Source organism: Triticum aestivum, chromosome 3B (assembly GCF_018294505.1).
Source record: "Triticum aestivum cultivar Chinese Spring chromosome 3B, IWGSC CS RefSeq v2.1, whole genome shotgun sequence".
Taxonomy (NCBI): domain Eukaryota; kingdom Viridiplantae; phylum Streptophyta; class Magnoliopsida; order Poales; family Poaceae; genus Triticum; species Triticum aestivum.
Window position 1 is genome coordinate 59132655 of NC_057801.1, and position 15500 is coordinate 59148154.

At 41.9% G+C, this 15500-nt stretch overlaps 2 protein-coding genes across 2 annotated transcripts; both read right to left on the minus strand.

The window, feature by feature from the left end:
- Positions 1–9085: 9085 nt before the first annotated feature.
- On the minus strand, positions 9086–10065 carry LOC123064742 (uncharacterized). Its single transcript, XM_044488149.1, has 3 exons — positions 9743–10065; positions 9317–9658; positions 9086–9230 (listed from the first exon to the last, which is right to left on the minus strand). Exons 1-3 carry the CDS (start codon positions 9884–9886, stop codon positions 9222–9224), a joined length of 495 nt encoding a protein of 164 aa, XP_044344084.1. The 5' UTR covers positions 9887–10065; the 3' UTR covers positions 9086–9221.
- Positions 10066–13772: 3707 nt separating this feature from the next.
- LOC123064743 (cysteine proteinase inhibitor 6-like) lies at positions 13773–14323 on the minus strand. Its single transcript, XM_044488150.1, has one exon. The coding sequence runs from the start codon at positions 14264–14266 to the stop codon at positions 13880–13882; it is 387 nt and encodes a 128-aa protein (XP_044344085.1). The 5' UTR covers positions 14267–14323; the 3' UTR covers positions 13773–13879.
- Between the last annotated feature and the right edge of the window lie 1177 nt (positions 14324–15500).

The following is a 15500-nucleotide window of genomic DNA, read 5'->3' on the forward strand; positions in this document are numbered from 1 at the left end:
AGCGGCGCAGCTCGCCACCGTGACCACAGCCCGCCTCCACCATCACGTCGGCCACACGCGCCTCCGCCAGGACCTCTCCTCGCTGGATGCTCCCCGCGCGCCACCGCTAGGACCTGTCCTCCAGGGTTCCGGCCAACCACGTGCCACCACTCGCGGATCCGGCCACCATGGATCCCGCGCGTACGCATCCGGCCGCAGCTCCTGGCCGCCACCTCCCCCCTCACGTTCGCACTAGCGCCCGGCATGGCCGACCTCCACGGCAGCAGCCATTTGTGGCTCCCTTCCTGGCAGCAGTCGTGTGTCTTCCCCGGCAGTCCTCTCCACATCCGCTGCCATTAGTCTCCATGCGCCCCTACCTGACCTTCATGGGGTGCAGCCCTGACCTTCATCACGTGCGTTCGACCACAGTCAAAACTGAAGAGGACGGCAGCAGTGGTGCATCCATCCGCTCCGTCGAGATCGGCACCGCGTCCGCCACTCGTGTGCCTCCACGGTCACATGCTCCAGCCCACAGTATTTCGGCTGCCCCATTTCCCGCTCTCCGTCCACCGGCGTCCATCTACGTGCAGCCACTGAGTCCCTGCACCCAACTAGCTGTCATGCGCCCGCGGTCCTCCGCCGAAGACACTGGCCTGGACCACCCCTGTCGTGCCTCTCCTCTTGTCACGGCAGGCTCACTCCATGCTGCAGTTCATGATGCCGTGCTCAAGGCGCTGAAGATCCATCTCCACGGAGGAAATGCAGCAGCGCACCAAGAGAACCCAGCTCATCCCTACTCTGAAGTGGCGGTCACATCAGTTTGAGGGGACTAAAGTTCAGAGAGTATTGGGGTTAAGGTTCAGATAGGTTATTCCTTGTTTTTTGGGTGTTGTTGCTACCACACAATGTGTTCAGAAGGGCGCATCGTGCAGGCAAACTGGATGCTAGTGTAAACGACACTAGGAGCAGTACAAATGACAGTCTTCTTCTCCATGGATGTTGCAAGGTCACATGTCATGGTACAACTGGTGCGAGAGGTGCAATCTGTTGCTAATTGTGAGTGTAACTTGATTATGTTTGGTCTGTCCAAGAAAAAGAACAGGCTACATATACACTTGTTTGCCTAGGTTCGTTCTTTCATCCTTACTAGTACCTCAACCTACAACCATCTTGAAATACATGGCCATCAATTGGCCATATTTGACACAAATGAGAACCTCCTCTATCTCTTATGCTACTTAGCTGCAGTTTTCCATTGCCATATACACGCAGTTTATTGTTTTGCCCACCCCTTATATGTGCATTCATGTTTCCAAGTTTTTGCCCAATTTTATTCTCCTAAGCTTTTGTTATGGAACAGATCTGCATTTGAACATATGAAAGAAGTCTGTACAAAGAAGTTCATGAATTAGTTCCAGGAAGGTTCATGTATTACTAAGTGTGTGTACATATAATTTCTCTTTCCACATATGTGTGTATGTCTGTTTATGTGTGTTCGCCGAGATCAACTTTAGCATTGACCATGGTTTCACCAGCAAGGGAAACAACAGTTCCACACATACGATGCTTCACATTGCTATCTCTCCCCATTATTCAGTTAGTTATTTTGTCTTGTGTGGCTCAAAAATCAAATTGTGTTCATAAAAACAAAAAAACACATATCCAATAATGTTCGTAGGAAAAATTATGAGAAGTTCAAATTGTTCAAATATGGAAGCATAAAAATGTTAAAATAAATCCAAAATTTTCTACTACTTGCCTCCCACCTCTTTTCTAAAAAAATAGAACCCCTCTCTTGAAAAGAAAAAGGAATTTCATGAACAAAAGTTATATAGAAAACCTAGATATGTAAGAATAAGAAAAAAATTACATGTTCAACTTAAGAATAAACTCATGAAATTCCTTATAGGGGAAAATATATCGGTTTTATTTCCCCCATTTCTAAAAATAAAATACACAGAAGTTCAAAATAAAAAAGTTGAGAAGTTCAAATAAAAATAACATAGTAGTTTAATGTTTAAAATAACTTAGAGTTTTTCTTTTACTAAAATAATGAAAAGTGAGAAGTTTAAACAAAAAATAGAGCACTTTAAAATTCATAAAAAAAGATTTTCACAGTTTTCTAAATAAAAAACTATACAAGTTCAAATATAAATAATGGGTCGGTTTTAAATTCAATAAAGAATGATTTTCACCATTTATAAATAAAAAACTCTAGAAGTTCAAATTTAAATAACCAAGAAGTTTAGTTCGAAATAAGCAAGAAGTTGTACGATGTTTATCACAAAACTAAGATTTTTTTGGGTTACAAATGAATAACAGCAAGAAGTCCAAATCGAAAACACCAAGAAGTTCATAAAAAAGATTAAGAAATAAACCAGGAAGTCCATATTAAAAGATGGAGAAATTCAATGATTATAGAAAACTCAGATTTTCCTTGTTATTAAAGAATGGAAACAAGAAGTTCAAAAAATTAAATAACAAGAAGTTCAACTTTTAATAATAGAGCACTTGAAAATTTTACAAAAAAGATTAAGAAATAAAACCAGGAAGTCCATATTAAAAAGATGGAGAAGTTCGATGATTATAGAAAACTCAGATTTTCCTCGTTATTAAAGAATGGAAACAAGAAGTTCAAAAATTAAATAACAAGAAGTTCAACTTTTAATAATACAACGCTTCAAAATTTCGTAAAAAGATTAAGAAAAAAAACCCAGGAAGTCCATATTAAAAAGATGGAGAAGTTCGGTAATTATAGAAAACTCAGATTTTCCTCGTTACTAAAGAATGAAAACAAGAAGTTCAAAAATAAAATAACAAGAGGTTCAACTTTGAAAAAATAGAGCGCAAATTCCGAAAAAAGATTAAGAAATTTAGCTTAATATTCAAAAAAAACTCAGATATTTTTAGGTAACCAAGAGAAGTTCGGATTGATAACTGCGAGAAGGTCACGTACTACAAGGTATGCATTTTGTATTAAAAAACAATGAAAAAAAGCAAAGGCTAAAAGTTTTGTTGCTACAAGTTCAAGAGCGCAACCCAAGTATATTCAAAAATTCGTGTGAGAGAGGTTGAACAAAAATACGTGACGGAAGTTCAAGGTGAAAACAGCGGGGAGTTCAACTACTACATGGAATGCGTTTCAAATAAGAATATTAAGAATAGAAAACAAAAAACTTAAAAGGTTTGTTGCAAGAAGTTCAAGTGCTTTGTCCGGTGAAGTTCAAAAATTCTTGCCAGAGAGGTTCACCTTGTATTTCCATGTTTAATTTTTTCCGTATAAAAATTGTATACAATTCTTTACAGAAAATATTAAAAAGGTGAAGTCCAAATTGAAATAACAGAGAAGTGCGGAGTTAATTAAAACCTAGGATTTACCTATTCAAAAAATAAAAAACACAACGCCATTTTTTGCATTTTTAAAAACAACTCATAAACAAAAACAAAGTGGTTGCTAGAAGTTCAAGTGCTCGGTGAGGAAAAGTTCAACAATTCTCGTGAGAGAGATTCACCGTGTGTTTAGATGTCCAAAATACATAAAAAATATGTTGTTTTTTGTGTTTTAAAATAATTCTCTCAAACCAAAGAGAAGTTCAAAGTGATAACAACCGGAAGTTCACGTACTACATGGTGTGTATTTCATATAAGAAAAATACAAAAAAAAGGGATATTCGCATTTGTGCCCCTAGTTGGGTCACGCTCGACTGATTTGCCCCTATTTTTTCAATAATTGCAGTTTTGCCCAGCTCACTTCACTCGCCTTGTGTTTTTACCTTGCCTACTTCTGGCCAATACCCCCACAGATGCCCCTCTTCCCGTGCAGGAAATGCCTCTGACCCTCCACCGAGCATTAAGTCCCAAAATGACAACAACATCCCACAGAAGGACCCGCAAAAGGCAACGAAAGTGAGCCAAGTAGCTTGGCCAGTTACCTGCACTAACCCAACCAAATAAGTGTAGCGAACGGATCAAGGCAGAACGCATGACAGTGAGTATATTTTATTGATAAGCCAGATTGAACACAGTTGAGAAACAATGTTAAAAGATCATATCAACACAATAAACGGAAGCAGTTTAGTCCAAACTCTCTCAACGGAGGAACACCCTAGCTTTATGTGAAAACTTAAAAGAAGGCACATAATGTAAGGTTTTGACACTATATAAACTATAGTAATGATCTCCTGCTTAGGACACGCATCAATATGATGCATATCTATTTCATGAAAGCCTAAAGGTATTAAGAATATCTGAAAATTTGATGTGCATACCAAGAATAAACGATGGCCAATACTCCTATAATTAAAAAAATTGTACAAATAATTAAAAGATTCAGACTTGTGACTAATATTAAGAAACAACATATCCTAGCCAAGGTGTGCAGGCAATAAACAGGTGAATCCAAGGAGTAGGAACTCACCGATTATAAACCAACAACAAACACTGTTGTTATTGCCTTCACTCTATATTACTGGGAGTGGCATACAGGTTCAGTCCCTATAGATGTTACTTCCAACAGATGGCTTCAATTCCGATTCAAAACCATTTTACATGGTGCTTGTATGGCTTCTACTACAGGGATGATCTGAACAAAGATGTGAAACTCATCTTAGACAACCTTCAAGACAAAAATTGGGTAGCTGAAACAAAAATCGTTAAAATAAAAAAACAGCATTCCAATGTCTTTCGATGATGTACCACTTACACAGAGTGCCAAAAACAACTGACTATTGTAGGAAGATAAAAGGCAAAGCAAATACAAATATAAAATAATCTAATTAGTATGTTACTTCTTTTTTACCACTTAACATACAGCCTTTACTGGCATACAAACTAAATATAATCAACATCTTCTTAACTATTGATTTACAAAAAAGAATCAGCTAGACAGTAAGCATCACAGAACTTTCAATAGCACAGCGAAATACAAAATGAGTGGACTCATTCAAGAAACAAACATTTAAGAAGTCACAAAAAGAGAAATTTTGTTACCTGCTATTTTTCTTGGTACTCCACAGGAAAAAGCCATCAATAGTAAGAGCAGCAGCACACAGGAACTTGTTAATCCTGAGGATGTTACCCATTGGCATATTTGCACATGAAGTAGTTACCTGAAGCTCACGGTGGCAAAATGGACAACAAATGCAGTAGTGTCTATAACAAGTAAACAACACATTAGATTAGTAATGAGCAGAAATCACTGGATTAGTAATATATGGTTCATTATGTACACAGTTCCTTCAGTACAAAAAAAATCCCATATAGCATCAGGCATTAGCTAACTAAAATTAGAGGCATCATCTCTGTTGCAAGCAGTTTTTATTTTGCGAAAAGATCACGTGTAGTATCATGTTTCTACCTGTACAGAAAAGCAAAAGGATTGAGGACAGTAATGTATTAGTTCTCATCTGCCACATAAATTCAGTAAAAAGAATTGTAGGCATCAACATCGTATCTAAAATCCAGCATGGCAAAATGTAAAGAAAATGCACCTGTTTCTATCACAGGAAATACCTAAACAAAGAAATCTCATACATATATCCATGTAGGGGAAAAGCTGTAGCAGCACCATATTTAGAAGGGTGCAGGGAGATATATAGGGTTGATCTGTAAGGTGAGAATTAGAGAGATGGATGAATCATAGAAATATGCGATCCTACCAGCTAAATATTTTGGGCCTTCAAGCGAATATTATCCTCCCTGATAAGTCACAACCATTTGCACACTTTAGAATGAAATTAATTAGAAATCTAGATTGGAGGAACTAAAAAGAGCTTCAGAACTCGCCGCCAGCAATGGCGCAGCTTCCCCTCTCGGCCCACAGCAGAGGAGGCTGGAGAGGAATAGATGCGTTAGGCCGACCAGCAGCGGGCTCCTCTGCTGCGCCGTTGTCGATCCTCTCCTCCTATGCCGCTGAACTCCAGCGCTGCACTGGGATGGGGGTCAGTGGGGATCGACAGTAGTTGCACGAGAGAGAGGGAGAGAGGAGATCAATGACGAGGGTAGCCGAACCCTAGTCACATGAGCTCCTTCCTCCTCCACGGCCAACACCGCATGATCGGCTGCTGCTCACCTCCTGCCGACTCCGGATCAAGGCCGCACTCCTCGGCTCGAGCTCCTCCTGCTGAGGCCAGACCGAGGCCGCGCTCGTCGAGGCAGAGCACTGGGCGACACATCTGGGCCACCACGCGACACGGGCCGCTCCTCGGCTCGAGCTCAAGGTTGCCAGGGCGATGAGGCGGAAAACAAGGGTTGGGAGGTCACCGGTGGGCGGTGAGGGCGAGGCGAGGCCCTGGCGCGGCGGCGGCAGCAGGAGAGGAGGCGGAGATGACAGAAGGCGCGCGACAAACTGCAGAGCGAGGCGAGGCCTTGGCGCAGTGGCGGCATCTGGAGAGGAGGTGGAGATGAGAGGAGGCGCGCGAAGAGGAGAGGAGGAGGCGGCGAATCGGGAGGAGAGGAGGCGGCGCAAAGGGAGGAAGTGGATGGTGCGAGAGGGGAGAGATGGAGGAAGCGTGCGATTGCTGCAGGGATCTATCTCTCGCTAGTTTTTTTTCGCTCACTCGCCAGCTGCTAATTCATAGCTAGGAATAGCGAGGACGTGGATGCAACGAGACTGCCTAGCACCCCCTTCATCATTTATATGTTCAATCATAGCTAGGAATAGCGAGGACGTGGATGCAACGAGACTGCCTAGCACCCCCTTCATCATTTATATGTTCAATCTGATGCCAAAGAGACTGATTTTCGTTTTGACTGGACTGAATTTCTTTCTTAGCAGACTATCCTTCTCATAGTTGTAATCCCATGGGATCCTATTGCAAGTTAGTTCCATATATTGCATAGCTTCATTTGGCAGAAATTCTACATTTGTTTTTAACCTTTCTATTTGCAGTATACTTATCTGATGACAGATATATATGAAATAATATGAGATAAAATTGAAATACTACTCAGGTTCGGTATTGTTCTCTTTTGTTTTTTATTGGGTTTAGGATGGCTTACATATTTAGCGCAAAAACTTCTGGCAGTGGGTATTCTCCATTTATTTATTACAACCAATTGTCATAGCCTGCTATGGTTGCTTCATGATGCCTTGTCTCCTATTGTGTTTGCTTGTGATGGATTAATCTGTCGGAAAACCAATGTAATATCATGTAACAAAACTATATGAAAATCATGCCCTATTTTATCAAACTACCAAGACACAACAAAAAATAAGTAGAAATCACTGGAGCACCATTGGTGGATCAAAATTTTAAATGGTGAAGCTCTATTTGCTGGTTTACCATAACCTAATTGTAAACAATAACAACCTAAAAGGCTAGAGCACGCCGGACGGACCATGCCTGCTGCCAAATCCTAGTTCTTAATTTAGCATCGGTCAATCCTAGAAGCTGTTTCCAAGTAAGAAGGGTACATTAATTCTTAATTTGGTACGTTTTATGTACAGAAATAACATTAAAAGCAGAACATGTTTGTCAATGTATTCAAAGAACAATCCTCCTGGAACATAGTAAGCATACAACATACTAATCAAATCCAGCACAAATTTGGGCACACTCAGGCGCCACATTCATAAAAATTTAGCCAAATCTGACCATAAGGATTATTCTATATTACAAACCTGCAATATTAATACTTCGTTCTCCCTTTTAACAACTACCTGAAAAGCAAAAAATAAGAACACACTTGGTAATATACACATAGTCTAATATTTTTTTCAAGGATAATTCAGTTAGCTCGGTTTAGTTTCATACAGTATAGTACATGAGTAAATACCACGATGATGCATACATTCTGATAATGACTTCCATCAAGAAGTAGAAGGTGATCTGAAATTATTATCTCCAGTGGCACTACCCTTTCTGGTACATCAGTCCAATGATGCGCCTTGCAATATCTGCAAGGTATAATGCATAAGTTTCAATATGCGGTACTTTTTACGAAGAGTGCACGGATAGAAAATAAGCTATTTTTAAAAAATCTATGCATGAAACTCAAGTTTTTTACGTGTAATGTGCATATATGGACCGTATCATATATAGGAAGTGTAAGACGTGTGCTAACCAACCTTGATATTGCTTGCTTGGGATGCTGGTTCAAAGGAAAATTAATTATAGACTAAAAATTGTGCAGAATCATAAATAGATTGAGAAATTTCAAGAGGTGTAAAAACAAGGCTTATGGCATTCTCAGACAGGTGCACAAAGTAGAAATATATATTATTGCAAGTTTTAATTCTTCAGGTATGTACGCCGTTATTCTTATTCAGAAAAGCCAATGCTTAAGTACTTATTTGTATACCGAGGATCCACCTGTGTGAGCGTGATACAGGGCAATTTACAAGTCCAGGTTCAGCAAAATGTCAGTATCAGCGAGGCAATATCTGTACCATATGATCTGGATACAATCTTAACTAAAATTTGTGTGGACTATACATTTTTTGCTCTGGTTCTCAGGAGGGTAGGCAGTGATTGATCACAAGATTTAGTTGCTACTCTTTAGAGTTCACATCCTATAAACTTGATATCTAGTCGTAACAGAATCAAAGTGAGACAAAATTATGCTCCAGTGTCTGAACAATTAACCATAGACCTTTTGATACCATTTTCCGGTGATGGATAAAACTCAAACACAGTATCTAGCAATAGAGTTAAAATTATCCCTCATAACCATGGCATACATGTGATAAGAAAGCAAGGAATAGTCACCAACGAGCATTATGCACATGCTGACATGCATAAGGTTGAAAGGAAGGAAGACAAACATGAAAAATTCACAATGCTAGTATTAGCCACCAGTTCATCTGCAAACTGATATAACATCTAAATTGTAGAAAAGTATATCCTGGTTCAGATCGCAAGCAGCAGGGTCTAAAGAGGTACTAATACACAGTATTTTTTTAAAGGACAGTATGTCTTTTCATGGTGTAATCTGCTAATTCAAGCTAGACAAGTTTTGTGGTTCAGAAAACCAAATCCATTGTTCCGAATTTGCATCCTATACAGAACATACCCAGGCACGGACAATCAACTGAACCGAGCCAACATGTGAAACAAAGACTTGCAAAGCAGGCAAGAAGCAGGATGCGAAGGAACACCAAGGGGAAAAAACGGAATCCATCAGGGCACGAGCATTTCACCGAACAGTAGAGCAGCAAGAAAAGGTGGGGCTAATTTTCTCACCTCAATGCCGAAGGCAAGATTGACGCAGGGACCTACTCGAGAGCGAGAAACAGGCAAACATCACAAAACCTACGGAAGACAGAAATCTACTGTAAGCAGTAAGACCAAAGAAGAATTTGAGGAGGCAAAGGAAGGAAGAGGATGGAAGAACAAACCTCAACGACATGAACGGAGCAGAGGAAGCAACCCCATCGCCATACACAGAACAAAAGCACCGGCGACTGAGAGGGGCAAAGAAGTGGCGTGCCTGCCGGCGTTGCAGCTCTGGATGCAGAGCCGAAGCTCGTCGCCGTCCGGACGGCCACCCTCGAGGCTGGCCCAAAACGCTCACTCCATGAGCGGGAGGAACACTGCGTACACACGACGTGTCGTCCTCCTCGCCGCTGAGGACCCCAACACCGGCCTTTAACTCCACGAGCAGGAGCTGCATCTCGTGCGAGCCGTGGCCGCACCTGCCCCAGCGCCATCCATCGCACCATAAAACGCACCGCACACCCCTGACCGCACGAATCAAAATCAAATCAGATCAATGTCGATTGAGATGAACCAAACAATCGCACCGGGTAGGCGAGCGGACGGACCTCATAGCGCCGAGGGGGCCGACATCGACGGGGCCCATCGCCGACGAGGACGATGCCGGCCGTGTCCGGCAGGCCGGACAGCACGGGGCGACCGTGGGCAGACTGCTCCCCGGCAGCGAGGCTGACGGACGACCCGGTCGTCATCTCGTCCTCGCCCTCCTTTCTCGCGCTCCACCGTGGGGATGGGAAGGCCGAGCCAGGCCAAGAGATGATCCAAGTGAGCAACGAGAAAGGTCGAGAGGCAATCTGAACTCTGAAGGTGGGGTTGAGCGACTGGCGAGATCGGCGAGGGCAGCGCACCCGCCCACCACGACGGTTCGGCGAACGTGATCACAGTGCATCCCTGACAAACCCAGGCACCGAGGCGCTGTAAGTTTCAAATGAAACGACCCGCTTCTACCGGTTGAACTTACAAGCAGGACAAGATCACGCAGGCCCAGTCGCAGCGACAGAACAAATAAGGCCGAGTAGAAAGCATGCGTGCACCTTTCACCTGCCATGTTGCTCTCTTTTACCCAACGGGCACAGGCGTGTGTCACTTTACCCAAGTAGCAGAGATGGGGAACCCAACCGCTCACGCACACAAGACGCTGCAACGCGGGCCTAAATGCAAGCCGGGACCACTATCGAAGACAGGGTATTGCACGGGCGAGTAAAAGCAGCGGGATTCCAGCCCTCAGCCAATCGACGCGCATGCAGCAGGAAACGCTAGCGAGCGCAATTCTTTCACCCGCAAGACACTGCAACATGGGACCAAACGCAAATCGGGACCACCATAAAAGAAAGAGTAACAAGCAGACGAGTAATTAATGGTATTCCATCCCATCCGGCGAAACGAGCCAATGCAATCACTCCGCTGAGTCAATCCATGCGCATGACAACAACGACGACTTGCGCGCGCAACCCAGCCACTGCCGCCCGGCCCCATGGAAAGATGGACCCAGCAGCCAGCCAGTGATATACTAAGCCCATGTGTGTAAAAGCAACTGACGGCTGACCAATCAACAGCAGCGTAAAAACGTGAACAGTAAAATGATCGAAAGGCCAAAAATCGCTAGCGCTCCGCTCGCAGGGGCTCTAGAATGGCGGGTAGCGTAGCATGGTTTATATGTTCAATGTTACTCCATCACGTAGGAGATGTGCTCTGTTGAATCTCCAAAACTTGGCGGCTGAGAGGGCCCGAGATGCTTTGCCGTGGCCCCGAAGGACCTAAATGGGTCGCCTCCGTACCTGCCGTAGGCGACCTCCACCATAGACTTTGACTCTAGCAGAGAGTGAGCTGCTGCAGCTCGACCACCCCGACCTCCAGTGAGGTCCGGTCCTCCAGGACGACTACCGGCCCTTCTCGCCTCCGTCGGCACTCTTGGGCTGCAGTTCCGCTATTGGTGGGAATTGATCTGGTGCCCATGGCCGTGGTGTTTATATGCACATACATGTTTCTTCCAAATCATATACTCAGTTAATTTCTTTTCAAGAAATATATTCAGTCCTTCTTTTACACCTATGGCAGTCCTTCAATGTCAAGCGGCTTGGACGAGGACATGTCACATGGCTCGATATATATGACATGCTTGCATGGCTATGTTATGCAGTGAAGTTGCTTGCATGCATCAGAATTGGTTGGTTTCATCTTGGTTGGTTCCTGCAAATGTGTGCAAATCACGGCTGATGTTGCTGCTGTTCACTGAATAGGTTCCAGCCAGTGAACGATCACCGCTGGTATATCGTCAATACTCACTTCGTATTGTATTTTATTTCTCTGATGTTATATTCTCCTACGTTGCTTACATTCTTCCTTCTCCGTGCAGCACTGCAGACACCTCATCGCTTCTTGCAAGTTGCAACCAAGGGGCTGAGCTAGCAATCTTAAATTTTTTTCATCCAGATTACACAAGCAATGAGCCTTGAATTTTTCAGTCATATTAACATCATTTTCTCTTGCGTACATTTTCCAAAATTTGGTTGACATAATTGTTTGTTGTCCATGCATTAACAGAATGTGGCGATGAAGATCAAGATACTGCTTGCTCTCCTTTCTCATACAAAAATAAACTATTTACAAGAAACTAATAAAATCCAAGAAAATAAAGAGGAGAACAAAGTAAAACAGTTTACTTATCCTCTTGATGTAGATTGAATTGTAGATACCGTTTAGTAAAAAGTCTGTGTGGAATGATGTATATTTTTATTGGCATGCTTTTGATTTGAAAATTTTCTTGCTATAGTGACATTAGAAACCTTCTATTTCAACCAATAATAACCCGTCTGCTTTGTATACCTCCTAACACCACATTATTTTTCAGCAATATGTAAGCGAAGATTTCTGCTGCAACGCGCGGGGAATCATCTAGTGTACATAGTACTTCTACACAGTTCTGTCCTTACACTAGTACTACTACACAGTCCTGTCATATAAAGTAGTTCCAGGAAGAACGTCTACGCATGAGCTAGCTTGGCATGTTGGCCGGCTAGCAACCTACATGTGGGACGGCACGCACTAGCGACCCTCGTGCTAGCGGGTAGCGGCTCCCATCTTGTTGGTCAAAAACATCGCCATGGTTTGGAGTGTTTTCTCTGAAAATGCTACATCTACATGGACGTTTCTACCGACCTCCTATCTCGTAGGTCAAAAATAGTGCCATGGTCGGGAGTGTTTCTCTAAAAATGTTAATCCTACATGAATATTGCTACTAATTTCTTGTATCCTTGGTCAAAAACATGGCCACACTAGGTAGTGTTTCTCTAAAATGCTACACATACAAAGATACTTCTACTGATCATCTTTACAGTGAGATATGCTTTCTTCCAACCACACAACTCCCCCCTATTTCCTAATTATTCTTAGAATGCTATCTGGTCGGATTCCAAGGAGGTGGGCAGGATTATGAAGATGTTGTCCTTCCTCCCGGACCAAAGGATTACCCGCGCACGTGTCCCTAAGCCACGACGTCCAACCTCTCCAACCATGCGCTCACCCCATGCGGGCTTATCCGGGGAAGACGACGACACCCACACCATCGGAGAAGATTTTTACGGTATGTTCTCCTCTCTGTTCAAAGGGGAAGGCTGCGGGTTTTCCCGAGGACAACACAAACCATGGTTAGTAGGCTTTTACCCTCCCACAGGAGGTGTGTTTATTTGTTTTCTCATTTCTTAAGCAGAAACTGAATAGTTGGGTCTTTAGTCACCCATGTACTTGTTAACGCAAAAGTGGCTCTCCTTTTTGACCGAGGTCCGTACTTCTGAATTATATGGTTTTGCATATGAAGTAACTAGCTACTCTTTGCTCGCTAGGAAATTTATAATAGCATGGTCGATTAAGATCCACAGTCTAATTTTTAATGCACATATGTATTTTTCTCCTCTAGAGCCATGAGCCATGAGTTGGTTGCGAGATCTTATGGGTTTCACCTCTAGCCTACCCCAACTTGTTTGGGACTAAAGGCTTTGTTGTTGTTGTTGTTGTTGTTGTTGTTGTATATGTATTTTTCTCCTCTAGCCACCAAACCTTTCTTTCTTGAGGCTAGTGACTACTGCCATCTGAGAAAGACATCCCTCTAAAGCACCCTACCCTAGTGTCACCCAGCCTAACACACAACCCTCTAACACTAAGCCTAAACACTAATTGGTAACCTCAAATTTCTCTCCTTTGTCACCGTCACATTACCTCCACTCCGCATCATCACCTCCGAAATTTCACTAGTACCGTGATCGTGCTTGGAGATTGAAGGTATAGTTAGGCCGAATTAACTTATACTACATCTATATAGATTGATAGATGTATTCTTTTTTTCTTCATTTCCATGTCAGCGAGATATGTTTTTCCTTGGAAAAGTTGAATAGTCTTCTGGAAACCATCCCACTGGTTATAGAAGAATGATCGATCTAGTGCTAATACCGTGTTTTTATTTCATGACTCATTGGTATTGCATTATATTAATATTATAGATCTCTGCAATTGGAAGTTATATTTAGTTGTTCCATTTTCTGCTCTTATCCTTGTCAAGCTGTAGATGTATGCTATTTGATATGTTACAAGCATGGCAATGCATGAGGATAAATTATTAGTCGATTAAAAAACCATGCTAACAAATCTGCAACATCACAATTATTACTACAGAAGTTATTGCTACCCGCCTATTTCACCTTGGCGAACGAGAGGAGCTGACGTTTGTGAGTCCACTCCTGCTCGTACACCTCTGCCTTGTACTTGTCGTCTTTCCCGCCAATGTCTGATGTGTCGATGATGAGTTCGTAGTTCATTCCAGAAACAAGTTGTTGTCTGCCACTCACCACCTTGTTGAACTTGAGCACGCAGTTCACGTGCTTGTCGAACTCCAACACCGCCCAGCGGCCGAGCTCCTGGATGTGTTGGTCATTGATGTTTCCAATTGGTTCCCATCCATTCTCTATTGCCGTGTTCCATAATTGGTTGCCCATCGGTTCCCCACAGCCTGTGGCAGGTGAGCCGATGGCATAGAGGAATACAACAATGATGATGAGGAGGAAGCTAGATGTCCTCATGGCTATTGGATTGTCTAATGAGGTTCTAGATCTTGAGATAGTTATGTGGGACTTTGGTGAATTGGTGTTGTGAGTGGATCCTAAAAAGTGAGATAGGGGTGCTTAAATAGACATTGTTATAAGGGGCAGACATTAATTGGATGCTTATCCAAGTAAGCATTTACAATGGCATTTACGCACAACCTTTTATAGGGGGCAAACTTTATTCGAAATTTAATCAATTGGATCCATATCCAAAGGATTTGACCTACTTAAACTTAGAAATGTTTAAATGCATGCTTTCTAGATGGTTGTATTTCATAGCCGGGTAGTAACTAGTGCACCCACTAACAAGTTGTGAGTAATATCTTCTCCATAAAATGGTCAAAATTAAAATGATTTGGCTTAAGTGTAGTAGAAAACATGTACTTAAACCTTTGTTTGAAAATATACCTAGATTGCTATCATGGAAATACAAATAGTAATAATTATATAAATTTTTATTAAAATTTCATAGACATTTTCATAGTAATACTTCATCTATTATCTTGGTGCCAAATTTTAGGTTGATTCGTTACACAACCACTTATCTTTCCTGTGCTGGGGAACTTGAGTATGATATGAGCAATATGAAACGTGTGGATCTTTATTAAACCCAAATGATAAGTGCCATACATGTGCCACGAAGCAACATGGTCCAAACGCCCCTATTACCATCCATTTTGCGACATCAAACGGATAACACTAGCAGAATATTTTTGGTTTTTTAGACTTAAAACTGTTTTCTCTCCCAAATAGAAATTTTGATTAAAAATTTATTTTCATCATTAAATCCGTCTCAACGAGATCTTCAAAACTAGATCTCATATTGCTATGTTTTGACGACTTCTTTTTTGGCCAAAAGTTGCCATGATATTTACACTGAAATTTTCACAATGCTTATACTAAAGTTGGCATGCTATGTTTCATCTATTTTTTTCTTCTATATTTTAAAGCTATCATTGTATATGAACTACTTTTCACGGTAAATTTTATTTATGGATCATGGAAATTTTCAGCAATTAACCACGGCAAATTTAATTCATGGATCATTGCAATATTTAATAATTCTTCATGGAAAATATAGTTTATAAATCATGGCAACTTTAGTTTACAGATCATCGCAATTTTAGTATTTTGACCATGGTAATTTTAGTATTTGACAATGGAAATTATTTTTCCTATGAACCATGGCAAATTTAAGTAATTCACGATG

Excerpts from the sequence above, each read along its gene's own strand:
- LOC123064742 (XM_044488149.1), bottom strand. The coding sequence starts at position 9,886 with ATGACGACCGGGTCGTCCGTCAGCCTCGCTGCCGGGGAGCAGTCTGCC. Across the intron at positions 9,659-9,742 it reads GGCCCCCTCGGCGCTATGAG|GGGTGTGCGGTGCGTTTTAT; the intron begins GTCCGTCCGCTC and ends TCGTGCGGTCAG.
- LOC123064743 (XM_044488150.1), bottom strand. The coding sequence starts at position 14,266 with ATGAGGACATCTAGCTTCCTCCTCATCATCATTGTTGTATTCCTCTAT.